Here is a 20,615-nt window from a genome sequence, read left to right on the forward strand (position 1 = left end):
GACCACGACGCCAGCTGCGAGACAGAAGGTCTCAGGGAGCTCAGGGGCACTCACGTTAGCGTGCAGGGCCATCTGACGGGCCACAAACGGCAGGTTCTTATCAGAGATGATCTTAGCGACGCTTGTGTCTACGAGACCCTCCATGTCTTCGTTTTAAAGGAAGAAGAAAAAAAATTCTTGTAAGACAGTTAAGAACAAGCCAAAGGTTGCCAGTAACTAAATAGATAAGTAATATAAACCTGCGGAATCGCATCACAGAATCTCAGAAGGTCCCATCAAGCTCTATAGCTCCAGCTGTAAGAGAACTTGCACTGCAGCTTAACACAGCTGGCTCTCAAATCCTGGCTGCTCCGTAAAGGTTTGCGGAGAGCCTGCCGGGCTCTTTATCACACGAACTAAAGCGTGGGTGAGAAACACCCCAGAAGTGCCCCCTTGGTAAGAGGAAAGCAACGCTCCTGCAGATCGCTGCACCAGCGCTGCTGAACTCGCACGGAGCCACGACCAGCTTCCGAGCATCGGGTCCTGCAGTGCTGGGAAGGACAGCAGAGGCCAAAGGCACAGGGACCTCCACGTCACACTTCCTCCAGTATTCCCAAGCAATTGTTGGGACTTGCTCTACTCTGCTGCCTCTTTCTCTTAAACTTGAAGATAGTACGAGTGGTACAATGGGAATACCTCTTATCCTGGGGAATATACATGAACAGGACATAACTGGGCAGCAAATTGGTTTCAGAGGATTTTTCCTGGGAATTTTTACCTTTGAAACACAAAAACACTGCAAAGTGAAGGCAGTTATTGCACCACCAGTACAGGAAAGACTGAGAACAAAGGCTGGAGGGGTTCCTACCTTTCCGACACTGCAGCGTCACCAGGTTACAGTCATAGTCAAGTGGCGTGATGATAACGTGCACAAAATTGAACTGACCCTAATGAGAAAACAACGAAATAGTCGTATACATTTTACTGGCAGCCATTGTGATTCTTGTGAATGCCATAAACTAACACATGTGAACCCACCATGGCAAATAACCTCCACTCACAATCTCAGTGCTGTTTGCTAAGATAACACGCGACAGATGACGGTTTTACAAACAGCCACGTGCCTGTTTTGTAACACACCCGCAAGTAAAATCTTGTACCTTTATTGTTCCCAGTTTAAAGTCTTCTCCAGAATCATTGTAAACGATAGAAACAAAATCATTCCCAAGGTGCCTTTTCTTGTCACAGCGATATTTATCCAAATCCTTCGTGGGCATCAGAGTAGCAATGTGGAAAATGGCTGGAGAGGAAACAGAAGAATCCTTAGGCTGGCCTGGGAAAGCAGTGCTGCAAGCAGCAATGGTCAACACGCAGCACTTGTCTGGAAGACAAAGTAGTACCAGCACCGCAATAATAAAAAAATCTAAGCTGTGCTCCCTCGATGGGTTTGTCCCCATTTGTGACAGCTGAATCCAGTCCCTCTGGACTGCTCCAGTGGCACCTGGAGCACAGAGCGCAGTGGCCAGCGAAAAGGCAGCCGCTGAAAGCTCTGCTCTTGCCAGTTTTTTGGTACTGCCCTGCGGAGTCTTCTCTAGCACCAGGCTCAGCAAAGTGAATTAAGGGCCTGGCCTTCAGCGTGTGCCTGATGTATACTGGAAGCAGCGTTCTCATCAAGCTGGGGTAGCTGTCTATCTGGTCACAGAAGATGAACAGGGGACTGCAGAAGTGCTTCTGGGTATTTTTTCCATGACCACAGTAGCATGGTGAGTAGAATCTGGTTTGAGGAGGAAGAGTTAAATAGCTTAAACCAGGACTTCCCCTAATGGAGCTCTGCAGAGCACCAGGGCCACAGTGAGTAACCTGCAGCTGCTCCACCAAACCGGACTAAGTATGATGACCGGGATGCACACCGATGAAAAAATTTGGGAAGTTCATCACAGCTTGTTGGATCCTGGATGATATCTGCACTGCTTGGCGCTGCGGGAGCTGGGTAACACTGCAGTTCCATTAGCAACGACCACAGTAACAGCAACCCTCCTGCTCTCAATACTGTTCTTCAGAGAAACAATTAGCAGTTTTGACATGCACACACTAACTACCCTCATTAACAGCCTTCATAGCAGCTCAAGAACAAACAGCTTATTCTACAAACCTCTACACCAAACCACATCAACCTTTAATAAAGCAGAGTATTTTAAAAGTAAGTGGTGTGATTTTTTTTTTTTTTTCTTAAATAAGGCAGGTGTGCACTTCTCCCAGACTTTAACACACAGCTTGCAGAGATACCAGAGAGAATGGAAGGAGAACAGAGCCCCAGGTCATCTTTACTACATCCCTGGAAAGGCAACAGTTTGTAGAAGGCAGGTCAGTCTTAAGATGAGACCATCCTTCCACTTTCAACTTTTGGAGCCACCTTACCTTGCATAATGTCATCGTGCCAGCAGTAGGTAAACTGTCCATCCTCCCCACACACGTCCAGGCCACCAAGGTAGATTTTATCCGGCTGACAGTCTTTGAGCTCAATGAGCTTCCCTAACCCAGTCAGGAACTCTGTATAGCGATAGGATCCGTGCTCATTTGACAGAATTGCGATTTCGTTGTTGCTCTAGGAAATAAGAACATGGGAGTCCCACACTGAATGCTAAGAGCACTCAATCAGCACGAGTGATTAGGTTACTACCTTCCTAGAAGGGCTTCAACATAGGCACTGATTTTTAGTGCAAGAAACTAAGGGAAAGCAAGGCTACTGCAGGAGCAGGACAAATCTCACAGCTGGAGTAGTGGTGCCTGGCCTTCTGTTGAGACGGAACCACTAAAGGACTAATGCATCTGCACACAACTCACCTGGCCTTCTCCAACGTAGAGCACTGCAATCTTGTGTGTGTCGTAAGAAGGAATTTGATCCAGGAGCTGCACCGATCTTTCAAACATCTGCAATCAAAATGTTGGTCACATCTTTAAAAACTTATTTCCACGCCCCCACTCCCCTCCCTAAAACCCCTTCAGGACAACGACAGCACAACGTAAGCACAGATTCCTGACCTGCACTAGTGTCTTCCTTGGTGCATGCTGCCCTACTCTGTTCTGCAAGGGCACAGCGCATCACCAGTCTGAGGTACAGAGTAGCGCGATATGGCTTCTGTCACCACGCTTTCTCGGTTTGATACTTCAGACGAGATTAATCTGGCAAACTGCATGGGACAGATGCGCTTGCCATGACACAGTACAGCGCATCTTCATTTAAGCTTCAGGCATGAAAAATGATCATATCTCTTGCTCTGAAGAACACTTTTAGCATAAGGCATCACCTCATCTCACCTAGGCTTCCTACTGCCTGAGCACCCGAACCTAAAGAGAGGGGCAACGATCAGCAGGAGGTCTGTGGCGCTCAGCTCACAAGAACACCATTCCAGCACTACTGCTCCAGGAATTTTATAACTAAATTTCTCCTATGACCACAGAAAGCTCCTTGGCCACTCCCAATTACACGGAGGGCTGACAGGTTTGTCTAGTGATGTTCTGCCAGTATCACCTAGTGCTCAGTTTTCATCCTGCACTCCTCCTACCAGCAAAAACCAAAACCCCACAAATCATCCTGCCTTCTGGCTGGGATTCTGAAACAGCACCGGCAAAATCTCCCAATATCTCAAATTCAACCCAGACCCATAAAGCGGGAGCCACCAGGACTGGGGTACAGAAAATCTCCCATCTGTAGCACTGTTGGTAGGAAACGCCTTTAAATCGCACCATCTGAGCTGGACATTCATTACTATCATTTGTGTTCCAAGAAAGTAATGACATTAGAAAAAGTAACTACAAGAATTAAAAAAAAAAAAAAAATCCTTGCCTACCTCATTTGGCAACAAAAGGGGCTTGTTGTTTTCATCGCCAAAGAATGGTGAGTGATACAACTGTAAAAACACAAAGCTAAGGGGGGGGGGGGGGGAAGAAAAGTCCTGTTACCGTAACAATTAAGTCAGTTTTGAGCTGTCGTATGTAAGAATGTTATGTACAGAAGAAAAAGAGGAGCAATTAAAATGCTAACGGAGTATTACTCATCTTCTAGAGACACTTTTGGTGCCTGAACTACCTGCAGTTTGTAATAGACCCCTGTCATAAAAACCAATGGTTATATATCAAACAGCAGCAGCCGCACAAATTCCCCGTTCAAAAGGCAATCTTTCCACAGAGCGGAGGAGTAGGAATGCACTCCTGCCTCACAGCTACGGGGAGTATTTCTAGGCTGGCAGATAAAGATTTTACATTCACATTTTACCTGCCCTCAGTAAGATGAAGATTATCTCATAATGCAATTTGGGGCAACTACCTATATCTAAAGTTCAAAAAGCAACTATTATAACCCCTTCTTTTCCTCCTTCTTTGTATTTTGCACATTATATTTCTTGAACTGCAAGACTAGTAAATCATCCTGTTCACAGCAGAATTAACTCTAGGTGACCTGCATTCAAACCACACGTGCATTTGGACCCTAAACTGGGACAGATTAAGAACATGAGGAAACTATTTATCTATTTCTTTCACCATTTAAGAGACTTGTTTCCTAAATCACAAAGTTAATTTTGCGGTAGTGGGTTCAACATGTCTGTATTAGCTCCTGAAAAACCAGGTAATTAACCTTTCTTTTTAATCAGATACTGTTTTGTAGATCCCACAAAACCAGCAGACCACTTCGAACGAATCCAGCCGTGGCTGCAGCAATGCTGAGCTCGCCATTTCTAGCTGCAGATAAGCCCCTCCACCCACCTTGGGTTTATTCCGGGTACTTTCTCAGCATTGGAAGCGGCTGTTCTGCTCTTGAAGGCATCTCTCTCGATCCTTTTTCCCCTCCTCGATGGGGCTGAGTCAGAGATGGTGTATCCTCGGGGCCGGTGCCCAGAGGGGGAGCGAGGCGAGGTGGCAGGACCGCTGCCATCCAACCCGCCCGACCCAGGCACTCTGGCATCCTCCCCCTTGCCCAGCCAACCGCCCAGCCCTTCCCCTTCCAGGTTCCCAGACTGGGATTTTGATTTCACTTCTGTGCTCAGCCTCCTCGTTACTTCTCTGCCATTTGCATCTTTGAGGACCTCCTGCAGTGTCTGTAGCTCGGGGGAAGAACTCGACTTGCTGAGCGGCTGGGATGGCTGGAAGGAAAGCTCCTCCAGCGTTTGGCCGTCCTCCGACGGCAGGACTCTCCCGATGGGAATTCCACCCTCCACCAGGTCTTCCGACTTCAGAGATTTTTCTTCTTGGCTGGAGGTTGAGGAGGACTTAAAGAGGGAGAAACAAAGATGAACAGTTTTCCTGATAGGCAAAATAAAAGCTGACAACAGTAATGATCGAGGCACCCCCTGACCCTTCCAGTGAGCAGAAAGGTGCCAAGTACGAAGCAATGCCGATCGAGGACCCTGCATAAAACAGGCATTTACTGCTGCTGCTCTGCCTCCAGTCCCTCACAAGCCATCCAAACTCTCAATCGTGACTGCATGTGCATTTTGGTATCATGAGTGAGTTCTTGCAGAGGGTGCCAAGAGGGACTCATCTGAGCACAGACAATTCTCCCGTGTGTCTAAAGACAGGGCTGTCACACAGGACAGAACCGGTTAACCCGTTCCTTCTTACCCTGCTATAAGACTCCTGGGGTTTACCAAACCTTTCCTCGCTCAGGACTTGTTCGGAGCATGACGTCTCAATGTCCTCACTCTCTGGAGACCCAGCTGGGGACTCGGTTTCCTTCAGCTCCATTTCCGACGGGCTCCCTTCCTCCAGCACCACCGCTGATTCTATCGAGACACAAGGCAGAAGAACTGAAGTCTGTAGAGAGGCACAGACCGGCAGGCCCCCATCCTCTCCTCTGAAGTACCAGCCTTTTCCCTACGGGATTTCAATGGAAGGCCATATTGAATGAGTGCTCTGGTTCTTTGATTTCTTGTCATGTCAGACTTGCTCCTGGTTCCCCTTTTGCATAGAATAACTGATCACCTTACCCTCACAGCAAAGGGCTGCATCTGCTTTGGTCAAAATAAGTGCAGTTGTTTCCAATTGTTACTGATGAACAAGCAGGGGACAGAATGAGGAAATGGGACCTTGTACATCAATGCTCGGTTATCAGGACAGACAGGAACTACAGAGATGTAAGAAAGTGCAAGACTAGCATTAAAAGTTCATCATTATCCAGGCAATGAAGACATCAGTTCTATGCAAGTGTGCAAAAAAGTAAGTTTTTCTTGTATTGAAATGCAATGCTCCAGTGCCTTGTAGTGGCCTAGAAGATGAAATTTTACGAGGAGCCATTTACTTGCAGTTTGGCAGTTTTCCTAGTATGTCTCAGTAGAAGCAAAACAATTCAGCCCTACACATATGAAAGGACAAGAGAGCAAGAGAAATACACGCACTGCAGCAATACTGGGAAACCTGCATGTGCCATCTGATCAGACAAATGGTTAATGAAACCACACTGACAGGAAAGCTCCTCGGAAGCCTTGCCTACGGTGGAGGAGGTTATCGCAGCATTTAACGTTGTCTCTACTCCAGGCAGTGACCCTGACCACAGGGATGAGTCTGACCAAAGGCTCCTCTTGGCCTTGCTTTTTTGTCCTGAGGAAAAGGCTGGAGAACAGGAGGCTTCCCATTACGCACACAAGGGACTGGAAGACCAATCTGAAAGGCCAAGATTTGTTTTCCAAAGTAAAATAATTAAAAAAAAAAAAAAAATTAGCACACACAAAAAATAAAGAAAATCAGCAAAATTAAAAAAAAAAAATCACTAAAGCAGCTTTTCCTGGATTGATTTCAGCTTGCGGGACCAAAGTTATTTCAAAGAAGCAATTAAGAGTTAGCATTGCACACACATACTTTCGAAAAAAAACCAAACCAAAACAAAAAAAACCCAAACAACGTGCTGATCTGGTTAGCTGTCCAAGCCAGAACACACCTGCATATATCCAGTGTTTCCAAGCTTCCCTAGGTCTTACGCTACTGCCAAGGTTGCTGGTGTTTTTAAATAATGCGAGCACTCACTAATCATTCTTTAGGTGGGAAGAGAATGAGCAGAGAGAAGTACAGAAAAATACTTTACTGCAGCATCTTTGTGTTGCTTTAAGAGGCCTATGTCAACAGCACCCAGCAGTTAAGAATACCCTGCTGCTCTACAGAGAATTTTCCAGTGAAGGAAAGAAGGCAGAAAGACATCTCAACCGTCTAATTAAAATCACAAAGCATTGCAGATTATCAAAGCAATGCAGGTGGTGTGCTCATAAGGTATGCAATTTGACCTCCACTTCATTTAATTACAAAGGCAATTTTACTGAAGCGGAGAAAGATTTTACACTACTATAGAGCCTCCAAAAAGCTAGAATTTAGCAGGTTTTCCCCTGAAATATATTTCTTTTTTTAATTTAAAAAACTTTTAACCAGCATCAGTTGTAATGCCAAACTTTTTATATATATATATATCAGCTCCTTTTATCTTTTCTGCATCTAATTCTGACAGATTCCTGTGGGCTGAGTAGCAGGGGACTTCATTTCAGGGTAGCTTGTCCTGTAGCATACTGTGCTATTCTCAAGAGTGGGAGCTTTTACATTTAGCAGAACACAAAGCCAATTGTAAAATGAAACTGAAAATAAATAATTCAATTAATCAAGCCACTTGGACATTTTAACAGGTCATTTAACACTGTGCCACATGACTCACAATCCACCCCAGCTAAAACAAAAGTTGTTTTTAATTGTCTGCACTTGCAAATGTTGGATCTGGCTTGGACTTCTTCATGCTAGTCAAGATCCCATTTGTTGAGAGTAATGAGACTGGGTACAGACAGGAGACATGGAAGGGGAAAATGAAGCATGAGGGATACATTTTCTATGAATCAGAGGTGTTCTTCTATGGCAATACTTTTTTTTTTTTTTTTTTTTTCCTTAAAGATATATAAATATACCTGCCCAGGATATGCTCCTGTGCAACTTCCCTTGACAACTGGACTGGTACATGGAAGAGAAAGAGGCCACTGCAAAGGGAAATCAAGTGAGCAGCTACATCAAAAGGAAGGAGAGACTATATGAAAAAAAAAAAAAATTAAAAAGCACAGAGTTTAAAATGTAACCAAGAGCCTATTTAAAAATAAATAAATAAATAAATAAAAAGGAAAGAACAAGCTGGGATAAGCTCACTAGATGCCAAAGGGATACTTTAAGGGTACAAGGTCTCAACATGAATAAGGAGGCATAAACACATTCAAACAATGCAGACTCAAACTGCTCTCTTTGAAGAATGCATCTTTGTGAGTTTTAGAAACAGAAAATTCCTTAGTGATATCCTTAGCGATTCCTACACATGCAAGAAACCAGTCTGAGCTTTTCCTGAGCTACACACTTTTGGCAAAAGATCATTTTTCAACCCACAGAAGAGTCTAAGGAGTAGAAATATGGATAAAGACTCACATAGTTTTAACCTCCGAAGAGGAAGAACATGCATATGACAGCCTGACAGCAAGACTTCTTCACAATTCATTCGCCAGCCAGCCCCAGCAAGTCTACTGTAGAAGTTGTGCTAACAGGAACGTGGCCAAAATTATTTTCTCAGACTGCCACAGGAGTGGCATTCAGGTGGGTGCTTCTTTCAACTAATCAGTTAGCACCTATATACCACGAATTCATAGGAGTCAATAAAAGCGTTCATGGATAAGAATTTAAATATTTTTAAAAAAGGGTGATAATTTGATTTTTACTCTAATTTTGTGTTTACACATTCCAAAATCCCAAAGTCATACCCTGCCCTGTTTAAAATAAACCTAAAAACTAGCATTTTTACCAGATTTCCAAGCAATCTATACCATTGATGCCACCTCCCCAGAAAAGCCTTGTCTGCTGCTGCCACTGCCCAGTTTTGATAGTGCTAGCAGTGCCGAGAGCCTCGGTGATAGATGTTGTTGATAGGAGCTCTGAGCAGGGGTTACATAAAGCTTTAAAAATTTCAGCTATTGGTCACCGCTAACCTCCCAACATTACAGCTCTTTCAGAAGTGAACTAGCACCGAAGTAAATACAGTGAAAAGCCCTGGCCGCTATGTTAAAATAAAGCCATCAAAAGAAACTCAAGCGAGTTTCAACTGCACCAGTCTGAACGCTGAACAGTCTTTTTAAGAGGTGAATAAATCCGCAGCCGACAGGATTTGCACTCTGCTATCTCATGCTGTAAAAGACAGTGGCAGCTGACTGACCCTGGCTGGCAAGGTTTGGAATAGGCCGTTCTCCCAGGAACCTGGTGTTCTTACTGCCCAACACAAACTCCCACACTGAAGACAAATGGAAATGGAAACGCTGCATGGGAAGATCCATCCACATGCGGGATGCCCAGATCAGCCCCAAACAAGCAGAAGAGGGAACGGATCCATGACTTTGTTCATTTTCATTTGGGAAACAGCATGAAACACATTACTCCTCCAAAGAAACTCCATTACTCCTCTCTTACTTTTCTTTAAGAAACAGAAGGACTTTTCTGATGGAACATCAGAAGCAAGGAGGAAGGGAATTCTTCACTGAAAATTTCTATGGACAAGAACTGATTCCCCTTCTCATTGCTATGTTATTCCTCGTGCTACTAACTTTACTGTTCTAGAAGACCTGCAGTAACTTCAACAGACTTTAAACGGGCTAGTGACAGCTATGCTGGACACACTGCTGGCTTGACAGCTCTCACCTGTGTTGGAACGCTGGAGAAGCGATGGTTTGGTTGTCCCGGTGGCCAAGCTGGAGGAGGGGACAGAGAGGGATTTATATAGAGCCGTTTCTCGGTGTTCTTTAAAACGCTCTGCGGCCATGAGTGCATTAGAGAGCTCTTGCAGGGGCATATTGTTAATATCTGAAGAAAATGGGCTGAGCGGGTTCTCCAGACTCATTAGCCAGCTTGTGTTACCTGGTAAGAAAAAATTAGGGAAGAGTATTAAGTACTCCCAACTCCAGAAAGTTTACAACTCACATCAAAAAAAGCACCAATTGTTTTGGATTTTGCAAGGAAATATCAAAACAGACCAAGTTCTCAGTTCTGCTGACATTTGGCAGAATCACTTGATTAATTTCCTATTTTCAGTAAGTAGCTCCCAATGCTCTGTACTTCACCCCAAGCTCTTCAAAAAACCATCCCTGGTAACTCATTACTACAGCAGATTCCCAACAGGCGTCCAAACCGCTCAGGTATTTTAATTAATGATACCACGTCAGTTACTTTCTCGTGAAGCAACTTTCAGCTGAAATAGCCAATTCCCTGTTCATGTTGTGTAACATAGCAGTATTCAAGAATTTTGACCTTGAACATGTCATTACTCCTTCCCTAACAGCAGACACAACTATGCAGCTGCTCTAGCCATAAGCCTCATTTACCTCAAATCTAGCATGAGAAGCTAAACCACAGCAGACAGATTTTCAAAAAAGAACACAGAGAAGACCACAGAGCAGTGTAAAAATGGGAAATGCAAAGTAGGGTTGATATTAACTGGCTCTATTTCTGTAACAGGACTTAACAGACAAATTTAAGTGCTTTCTTCAATCTTTTCACAGGTCTTTTGTAGATTTAAAACACTAAAGAGTGATTTCAAAGAATCAAGTATCAGATGCATTAGTTTCAAGAGGCAGTAAGCAATAAAGAGATCCATTTGCAACTAAATATGGATTTTTCTTCTTCATCCAGGCTCCAGTTTCTTAGCAAGTCAAAAGAGCTCACTCCACACTCGGGTAAAGATACCTGTGGGTCTGCGCACTAGGATTTCTGCCCATCCCTGTGTCAGCAGCGGGACATACGCAGCTAAGTTCGCTTTTTCTTTCTGCAGAGGTGTCTGTGGAGCAGGATTAGTCTTCTCTGATCGAGATGCAAGAGCAGGAGGACTCTGTGTCCCTTGGGAAGCTGAGCCGCTGGGGAAATGGGAGGCTGAGCTGTCTAAGGCACCAACACGTAAGGCATGACCACCTAGTGAGACAGACACAATGTAGAAGGGAGAGCCACGCTTAGTTAGCACTAAAAATATCTCAGAAGGAATAAGCTTTTTAAGCTCCTCTAGCAGCTGCGCTCACAATATTGCGAACCTAAAAGAACTTGACCTTGAATGTGTTTCTTACAAGCCACAAGGTTAGATAAACACAGGCGATCCTCACTGCAAGTGCTCACCACTTAACCAGCCACCAACGCCTTCCTGCAAGGAGAGCCAAGCAGGAGGAGCACCACCGCTCCCGAGGCAACAGCTGCTGCTACCTGCCCACTATTAAACACCAGACAGGTCCAAATTCTCAAATTAGTTCAGAAACAGGTCTCTTCGGTAGGCACTCGGACACTTAAGGCTGTGACACGGACCCAGAAATGGCAGTAAGACTCCAGGATAGGAATTTACCAGACATGGATCGGACTCTGTTGCGAGAGCTTCTGCAAACCTGCTGCCCAGCTTGAGATTCCAGTTTTGCTGGAGCTTCTTTAGTTTGTCTCACTTGCAAAACAGGGTCTGAGCTGTGGAGGCAAAAAAAAAAAAAAAAAAAGATTTAATGATATTGAGAGAGGAATCAGTCATGCTGGACAAATAAGACATTCCACTTCTGGTAAGTGGAAAACCTAAAAAGATGCACCGTAACAGTGGTTTAAGTGACTCTGTTACGTGGAAATCTCTAGAAATGGGAGCAAAATTTACCTTGATTCTGTGCTGCTTTGGAGCTCTCCAGAGTCTAGGCCAAGCAGGGACCTTGTTCCTGTTCCAACGCTTGTCGTGATGGTCACCAGCTTGTTACCAACCAGCCACGTCTTTGTCCTTCCTCCAGCCAACAGAAACTCACCCACAGGAGACCTAGAAACACATGTGCGATGGATGTAGCTCTGCGGCTGCAGAGCACGGAGCCTACGTAGGTGGCTTGTTTCGTGTAACTACGCAGGACGTATTGCCTGCTTTCCTTGTTCATACAGCATTTTTAACGTGCCCCCTGGTCATCAACACAGACATTCTCCATTAGGAGAAGGGATGAGCTGAATTTAATATCAATTGATAGTAGTACTACTGGACACACATCACAGAGCAGTCTAGTTCAATCCTGGATACACATCACAGAGGACAAGGGAACGAGCCCCGTCTGAGCTATGTGTCTCCTTCCGGGAAGGGCTAGCAAAAAAGTAAATGCCCTCCATTTGAAGCCAGCTGGCATGACACTCAGCTCTGCAGCGAAGACTGCGATTATTCAGCAAGGACACGGAGCAAAGCACTGCTCACAGACAGCACGCCTTCAAGGCATCTCCTGGACAGTTCAAGGCTGAGGCAACGGCTGGCTGGCTCCAATGGACGGCTCTCATCTAACCTCGTATTTAGCCAAGCCAGATTTTATCTGCGAGGAATGGCTTCGGAGCCTGGGCCTGCCAGAATCTCAAATGTGTCACGGTAATTTTCCACTAATAAAGTGAAACATGAACCTCAAACAAAAACAACTCTCCCATGGTCACCGACTGACCCCTACCTCTTAGGCACCGCAGTGAAGTTTGAAAAGACGTATCGAGCCATCATATCCAGGCAGGTCTCAGTGAGTTCCAGGTGGAGATTTTTTAAGTTGTCATCAGCCTGAGCCATTGAATTTTCATCTGCAGAGCCCAGGCTTGAGCTAGTGATGGATGTTTGTATCCGACTAGAAGAGAATGTTTCCAACTGACAGATCACATTGCAAAACGCTTGTCCCTGTCACCCGAAAGACAGCGTGATGCAGAACAACCTGCGATACATGCATGTGCCAGATCAGAGAGGTGGCCAGACGTTAAACCCAGGACATAGTAAAATACTTTTGGATCAGCCTCACGTTGTGCTCTGTAGATTGTCGCTGCAGAAAGTGTATTTTATCTCGAGAGACTGAGAAACATTTAAATGTCCGCCAACTGACTAGGCCAGGGCTCTCTGATGTTGGGTGGCCCATGGGCAAGTGCACCAAGCAAATAGCGAGTGGCAGCACCATGCTTTGAGTTCGCTAATCTATAGTGAGGGCAAGCGTCCCGTGACCTGCACAGTTTCCCAGGCAACCTGTTGCCCATGAGCCAGAAATCGGGGCACTCTAGATTTAACTTTATAATCCTGTGGTTTGCTTTTTTCTCTGTTGCATCCCTTTCGTATATTGATTTTTTTCCTCCAAATTCCTCCAAATAGCTATGTAAAACCTAATTTAACTTGAAATAGAAAAAAATTGCACTCTGAACAGGAAATTGGCACAAGAATAGAGAGCAATCCTGCCTTCAAATCAGCCAAGTTAGCAATACAATTTAAAACAATTGCAGTAACAGGCTGGATTGCAGTATTTTATAAAGATGACTCCTTAGACCATTGTAATACAAACTAAGCTGAAGTACAGCCGAATTTTTTATGATGTGGCAACTTCTTTGGCATCGTTAAGGGTAATTATCTGAACTTTTAGTGGCTACCATTTACATATAAATACAAGAGAAGAAAATCACCTAATAGATTAATGGGGATATCAGAGAATGAAGTGCTGGAATTGTATTCACAATTCAGTCACTTCAGTGTCTTTCCCCCAAATACCACATAGTTATAGTCAAAAATAAAAACACAGAAAATAAAGTTCCACTGACAGCAATCCTTACAGATTAAGGCACAAATCTTCAGGTTCAGATTTTAAACCAACGTGTTATAGACAGCAGTTTAACACTCAAGGGAAGTGATCCAGAAAGACGTTTTAAAAACTATCATAAATTGGTCCATCTTTCATGTGAGCAAATCAATGTCTGCAATCAAAACTTGTTTTCTTTAGCCGTGAAAGCAACAGCTTCATATGGGCTGATCATACATTTCACTGCTCTATGGAAAGACAAATCAAGGTTTTCACGGCGCCATACTTTAGACCAGAATATTTCCATCAGCTCCTTTTGCCTCAAAGAACAAATCCTAAACTGAGGCCAGAACTATTCCTCACAGTTTGGGAGGAGGGCCTGTACATAAGTTTGCAGAGTATCAAAAGCCTCTCCTGGGGCAAGTCACCGCTTAGAAGGCTGAAGTTTTAATGAGTTTTAACCAGGACTCGCACAGAATGCAACCTTTTTCCTTTTTTCTTTTTTTTTGGTGGTGTTTGTTTGTTTGTTTTTCCCCCCTTCACCATCTTGACTTTCAAAATAGAAATTTTTGTTGCCAAAGCATCAGAGAATAGGGCAAAGTAACCATACACAGCAAAGGGTGTGATGTGACAACCCAACAGCCGGCGTTGGGAAGCCACGGGATATCCATGATACTTTCCCAAAACCTTTGACTGTGGCTAAGGCCAGGTTTTTATTGTGTAACAAAGTCATGCAAGCATCCCGCATGCAAATCCACCCTGCTTCCGCCCACCCTTGCGGTAAAATTTCCAAGTGCTGAGTTGCTCTTGGATTCTCCCCATTTAAAGTGCCTCTACCTGCGGACCACATGTTCAGACACACTGATGCTGCGGGATCGGAAGGCATCAACTGCAGAGGATTCTTTCAGCTCTTTCACTGGAGGAGAGTTATTCAAGCCTTGCTTTGCATTTTTGGCTAGTCTTAAACTACTAGGTGGAGAAGCACCAAGCCCCAAAAGAGGTCACAGGAAGGGAGGAAATCATTGTAGGGATGTAGGTTGAAAGGTCACAGGTCACAGGGTCAATATTGGGGGATCCCGGAGGGTGATGTAAAATAAAACAAATGCCAAAAAAGGAAAACAAAAATTAAAACGTACAAACAAGCAGAGCTGAAAGCATTCAAAAGACAAACCACATTTTGAAAACAAGATTTTAAATGTGCTACAAAACAAATGAAATTAGTACAAGTTAAAACAAAAAACTGATTGAAATGATAGTTGGAATACTGCGCTGTTAAACAAAGGCAAGAGCACCTGAACGCTAATTTGGCACAAATTTCTCGAATCTGAGAGGTTTTGTGCAGTTCAACCACCTCTTGTGTTGCCCCAGCTCACCACTTTAGCACGGCTGAAAACCTGACTACTTCCACAGAGACCAGACCCTAAAAATGCTCTACCAATACCAGGTAGCAGCACATTTTTCTAAGAGACATGGGAATATGTCAGCCATCTCTACCTCTGTTAGGCCTGGCCCAAATCTAAGCTTCTACCCTGCATCACAAGAACACCCAGGGCCAGTCAGAGGTGCCCCTTAGCTCAGCTCGAGACACGGGGAGACTCAGCCTGTCTGTACAAGACCCATCCTCCTCACGCTGCACAGACAAAGGGCAAGAAGACAAACATCCTCTTGGCCGTTGCTGACAGCGTGATGCTTTTCTGTCAAACAAGCTCTCTTATTTCAGGTGGCTCGAGGTAACCCACTTCTTTCAACTGGAACAGAAAGGAAAATAAGCCTTTACACTGTCAGGTGCCAACCACATGTGGGAGATGACAGCAATTAACATCTAAGAGGCACTTCAATTAGTCACAGCTGAGATGCATGCCTGGCTCAGTACTAATTTGGACATAACAGTGGGTCCAGCAGTTCACATCCCCATATATAAAATGCAGACACTAATGTAACCCTTCTGGCTCTTTCTAAACATGATTTATTTGCTATCTTCCTTTCAGTGAATTATTACATTTCAGATAGCCACCTGGAGGGATCAGAATTTATTTGTCCTCCTTCTCCCAACAACTTCTGACAGATCACTTTTGGCCACAGCTGGAGATGTGACCGCAGAGCACAGGCCCACACTCTGAGATAATCACCTACACCAACATCGTGCATTCAGCAACCTCGGGAACCACTGGGATCTTGATCTCTTGGAACACCCAGCACCTCAGTTAGGGCACAGAAACGCTTATTCTTTGGGCTTAAGGAGTGAAAACCAAGCACAAGCTTCTCGAGCGAGGAAACAGATATCTGCTCGAAGCTATTTCCTCTCTCATTTAGCCAGAATCCAAGCTCAGACAGACTCAGAGGCAGCAGCACCCTGCCACTCTGGCGTTTCGGGTTGCTGCCTGAGTATAGCCCACACTCCTTAGCAGAGATTTCTGCAGAAAGTGATCCAGCAGCGTTAGCAAAAGCCTTTAGATACAGTAGTATTCCAACCTGGTAGAATTTAACAGGTTTTTGGAAAAAAGATTAGTTGAAATTCTAATTCGAGAGACGAGTGTCAAAAGGCTTCTCTTCCAAGTTTCTGAATGAAAGAGGAGGAGATGGGAGAGATGAAACACAAAACAGGGTTTACAGCTATAGCATTAGGGCAGGGATGGTGTTTCTTCATTGCAAGATACTCATTGAGCCTTGCAGTTAAAGTAGAGGCACTTTCCCCAGGGTTCAAATGCCACTGTACGCTTACTGCACATTAACACTGAAGCAAGTTAAGTGAACCAATTTAGGTAAGCTCTGCAGGTAAAAGGACGTTAGAGAAACCCTGAATGCCTTCCAAGGAGTATTTTCCTATCCCAGCAAACGTTACTTTGGAAGACTGTTGGCAAGATACGTTCTGACTTCTAAAGATATTAGGCTTTGCTTAAAACTGACATAATGGCTTCAGAACTCAAAAAAAAGATCAGGCCATCCAGATACACAGAAGGCAGCTGCCTGCCACTCAGTCTACAGTGACTTAAAAGATAACACTATGGAAAAACACAGTGCTGGCGCTCTCAATTTATACAGGTTGCTAATCAGAACAATTTCTCTGGCAATCAGTTAAATAGTTGTTACAGATCAATTATCAAAAGGAGTTAATACTATCATTACGAACATGGTATTCTATTACTTCTGGTATTACCTTTCTCTATTACTTCTGGTAGCATTGTACGGACACACATCAACCTGAAAGAACTGCTGATTTTCAAAAATTAACAACAAAAAGCCCCACACCTTACTGCAAAGGCTTACAGAACAGCCGGTGATGCCCTCATGTGTCCTATGAAACTCTCAGCTTGGTTTGATTCCAGCTTCTTACGAACCTAGGTTTGACTTTTACCAATCCCCTGACCTAAAGAGGTTTACTTTGCTTGCTTAAATGCACTGTCAGATTTTGGATAACTAGACCCAGCCTCCTTCAGAAAGACACAGGGAAGGGTGTGAGCCCTACAACAGAGAACACAAGACCCTGCTGAAGTCAAATATAATTTACCTTTTTGGCCTCTCATTCAGGCTTGTACTGCGAGCCCTGAAACTGTCCTTCTCGGGCGTGTCATCAAAGGAAAGGAGGACATTCGAGCGCAAACCCTGCCAGATGAGACAAAGAAATAGCAGTCAATGGCTAGGGTGTGCAGCTGAAAGACTGCAATCATGGGCCAACGCGCAAGAACTCACAGTCAGTTTTGAGAAAGATATTGACAAGAAAAAGAGAATTTTTCTAGGTTCGAACAGAACCTTTAAACTTCTCAAACCAGTTTTTAAGTAATCGTTTTTATTATGTACTGTTTGATTCAGTAGTGTCCATTACCTTTGTAATATAGGGGACAAAGTCCTTTCGGAAGGGAAGGCGACACCGAATGAACCACATCGCTATCACGTGATGGGCCAGGCAAACGATGTACTGGTTAAACCTAAAACAGCAGAAGGATCCCCATAGAGTTTAATGCTGCATTATGACGCCATTCCGGAACTGAACAGAAGGACTTTTCCATCTGAGAAACAGAACTGTTCCTTTACCTACTGTAAGTATAAAGAAAAAAACCTCAAAAGTTCTGTTCAAGGAAAACAGATTATTTTGTCCAAGGTGAATATGTCCCTTCTTCAGAAAAAAAATGGAGATACCAGAATGAGCAATGTCCCATAAATAACTCTGACCCATGTACTACAAAAAAAGCATTCCCTTAATTTTACAAATGAAGAAGCAGCACATTTGCTATGAACTTACTTGGAAGGGTTTGTGTACGGTAGGGAGATGGCGAACACACTGGCATACTGCTCTGCTGCAAAGTTCCTGTAGAGGTGAGGCAGCCTTGCTAGAGCTAGAACAGTTCAAGAAGAAAACCAGCTCAGGTGAGGTCTGAACACAAACTATTCAATGTCACAATTCAGTTTAATTTGAATTGTTTTGTTTCTTCTAAGTCATCAGCTGACATGGAAGTTAACATCACGGTGTAATTTCATGCTATTTAAGTTATGAGCAGCAAGGTGGAGAAAGCAGCTTCGTATTTCCCATCACCGTAGGGCTGCACTACACACAGCATGTCTCTTTCTTCAGTGGGTGCGAGTGCTTGACATAGAAAAACAGTAACAAACAAGAGATGATCAAACATTTGTATCTCAAGGATGGTGCAAGGGCATCACCAAAACCCAAGAAACCCTTACAATGCGTTCCATTTGACTAACACAATCGAAATACCCATATTCAGTGCAAACAACACATTTACAATTACAGAAGATCAAAAATAGAAGAACACTACCACTTACTTGAAAGAAATTCTAAGAGAGGGATTGCCATATTGGCTGTAGCAGAAATGTGGGTTAATTTGACTATTAAGACAGGAAGCGCCTTGATGATGATGTCGGGCATCTCGACACTACAGACCGAGAGTGCCACAACGCACTGGTTTGCACAGCGATAAATAAGACCGTGTTCCAGGCAATATACTATTTCACGCTAGAAGAGTAAAAAAGAAAAAAGAAGTCATAATGCAGAGAAAGAGAAAACCTCTGATGTACCACCTCCTGACTCCAGCTGGCATTTCAGAACGGTATCACTGCTGCGAGGCTTGTATGACGCACAAGAACTCTTACCCAAAATGCACAAACACAGAACCCTACACAATGTTGCATATATTCTAGGCCAAAATCTTAAGACTGGACTTTAATCAAGTAGACATTTCAGAAATTAATATTTAAGTTTCTGATTAAACAGAATTTTTATGTTTATCAGTGTTACCCAGCAGAGGGTAAAGGCACTCAGCAACCTGCGAGGGGCAACAGGTATGGACAGAGAACACTGAATCCAACTGACTGGGCAGTTGCTGCCGCACAAAGTTAGTAAAGTATTTTTTCACCCCTGACCCGCCCTGCAAAATACAGCAGATGCAGCTTTTTGTAACAGAAAAGGGCAGTGTTATCTTGCATTTAAGCCTCCTAACCAGCTAGTATGAGAAAATGCTGCACTATACAGGCTTAGGCCCCATCCCCCACACACCCTCTTACTTTCCCCATACCTGTTTAGCTTTGTCCAGATAATTATGATAAGATATTAATGCCGTCAGTACTGGAACTACAGCCAGATGCAAATCAGTGCGAGAAAAGCCTTCTGGGGTACCATGGAGCCTGTCGGTGGTCTTTTTGTCTGTGAGCTGATACATCACACAGTAAGTTAGAACACCTCACACAAAAAATACTCTCTAAAAGGCAGCAGACAGGCACTGCCCATAGCTCCCTTTTCACATGTATACGTACATACGCAAAGAAAGAACACTCATTATCACCTAATTCTGTACCTAAAACAACCCTCACAAAAAGGGAAGGTGAGTGAGGATTGACAACCAGCATGCTAATCTTCAAAATATTAGACTGAAGGAAAAAAAAAAAAACCTCAACCTCAAAAAAAACCCCCAACCAACTCTCAAGCAAACTAAGGATCTGGTGATTATACATCAGTAGGGTGCATGGCATTACCATATAGCTCAGTGCGGAGGCCAGGAGGTCTATGTTACAAGGAGAAGTTAAAAATAGCACTTTATAGCGGAGGGATTCAGGTAATTTATTGAGGACCAACTTCAACACCTTCCAGTCTGTCTCCTGGAAAGAAAGAAAAAATTAAGGTGGAAAATTTTTGTACAATTTCAGTTCAGTTTGAAAGTGAGACCAATTGAATTTCAGACAACATGCCATTTCCTAGGCAGATGTATGTCTTGGCACAGTAGCTACATAAAAAGGAGAGGCACTTAGCTGTCACAAGTGACCTCCTGTCTGTCACCCAGCTCTAGGTGCAGTATTGGCACCGCAAACTGGAAGACAACTTGTATCCCAATCTGACTGAGCTCAAAAAGACAGAGCCAGAATTCAATTCTCCTAACCACTAGCACAAATTAAGTTCTAGAGCAAGACAATCCCTCAGCACACAACTATGTCCAATACGACACTAATGAACAATTTATATTTACAGTTTATCTGCCACTGAAACATTTATCAGTTCTCAAAATACTTCAAAAACTTGTAGTAGGAGGGTTTTTTGTTTCAAATGCCCTTTCAGAAACAGGATGATTTATTCGATCTTTGTTTAACAAACACGTTTTTTGCCCTTGTCTGCTCTGAAGCAGAGTGAAAAGAAAGCTTTGCTTAGTTTCTGAGGAGCTGAACTGGTGCTCCCACTGGTGGTTGTAAAGCTGCACAATTACGCACAGATTCGGCCCAAAAAGGAGGGTTTACACATTATTTTTCAGACGTTATTTAGATACTCTGGGACAGAATTCTCAAGCCAGCTGCTTTAAGCTGACATGTTTCACACGAAGATGACAACTGCCATTAAGAGTAGACGTACTTGCTTCAAACACTGCAGAAGGACGCCAAAGACCATTGAGTATGGCAGGTGCCCTATACGAATGGTGGCATTCTGGGAAGGCACGCTGGGACTTCCAGAAGGCGGAGAGAGCGTACCCGTAGGCTTTTTCTCAGAAGGCCTCTTCTCTGCTTCTCTACAGCACGGAAAGGGAGAAAAATACATGTAATGTAAAATCAAGATCAGAACAGCCTATTCAT

General features: G+C 43.9%; 1 protein-coding gene across 1 annotated transcript in view; it reads right to left on the reverse strand.

Annotated features, from left to right (window-relative positions):
* Nucleotides 1–20,615, reverse strand: part of TSC2 (TSC complex subunit 2) — a 33,474-nt gene that overhangs the window by 2,239 nt on the left and 10,620 nt on the right. Inside the window, 21 exon segments of the mRNA XM_075718907.1 lie at nt 55–146; nt 848–926; nt 1,140–1,279; nt 2,398–2,584; nt 2,824–2,934; nt 3,831–3,906; nt 4,744–5,246; nt 5,599–5,759; nt 9,673–9,888; nt 10,714–10,935; nt 11,354–11,466; nt 11,645–11,797; nt 12,456–12,620; nt 14,385–14,513; nt 17,056–17,150; nt 17,371–17,473; nt 17,788–17,881; nt 18,327–18,516; nt 19,076–19,210; nt 19,533–19,655; nt 20,398–20,551. Coding sequence (XP_075575022.1) covers nt 55–146; nt 848–926; nt 1,140–1,279; nt 2,398–2,584; nt 2,824–2,934; nt 3,831–3,906; nt 4,744–5,246; nt 5,599–5,759; nt 9,673–9,888; nt 10,714–10,935; nt 11,354–11,466; nt 11,645–11,797; nt 12,456–12,620; nt 14,385–14,513; nt 17,056–17,150; nt 17,371–17,473; nt 17,788–17,881; nt 18,327–18,516; nt 19,076–19,210; nt 19,533–19,655; nt 20,398–20,551 — 3,241 coding nt within the window.

This window comes from Pelecanus crispus, chromosome 11 (genome assembly GCF_030463565.1).
Source record: "Pelecanus crispus isolate bPelCri1 chromosome 11, bPelCri1.pri, whole genome shotgun sequence".
Taxonomy (NCBI): Eukaryota; Metazoa; Chordata; class Aves; order Pelecaniformes; family Pelecanidae; genus Pelecanus; species Pelecanus crispus.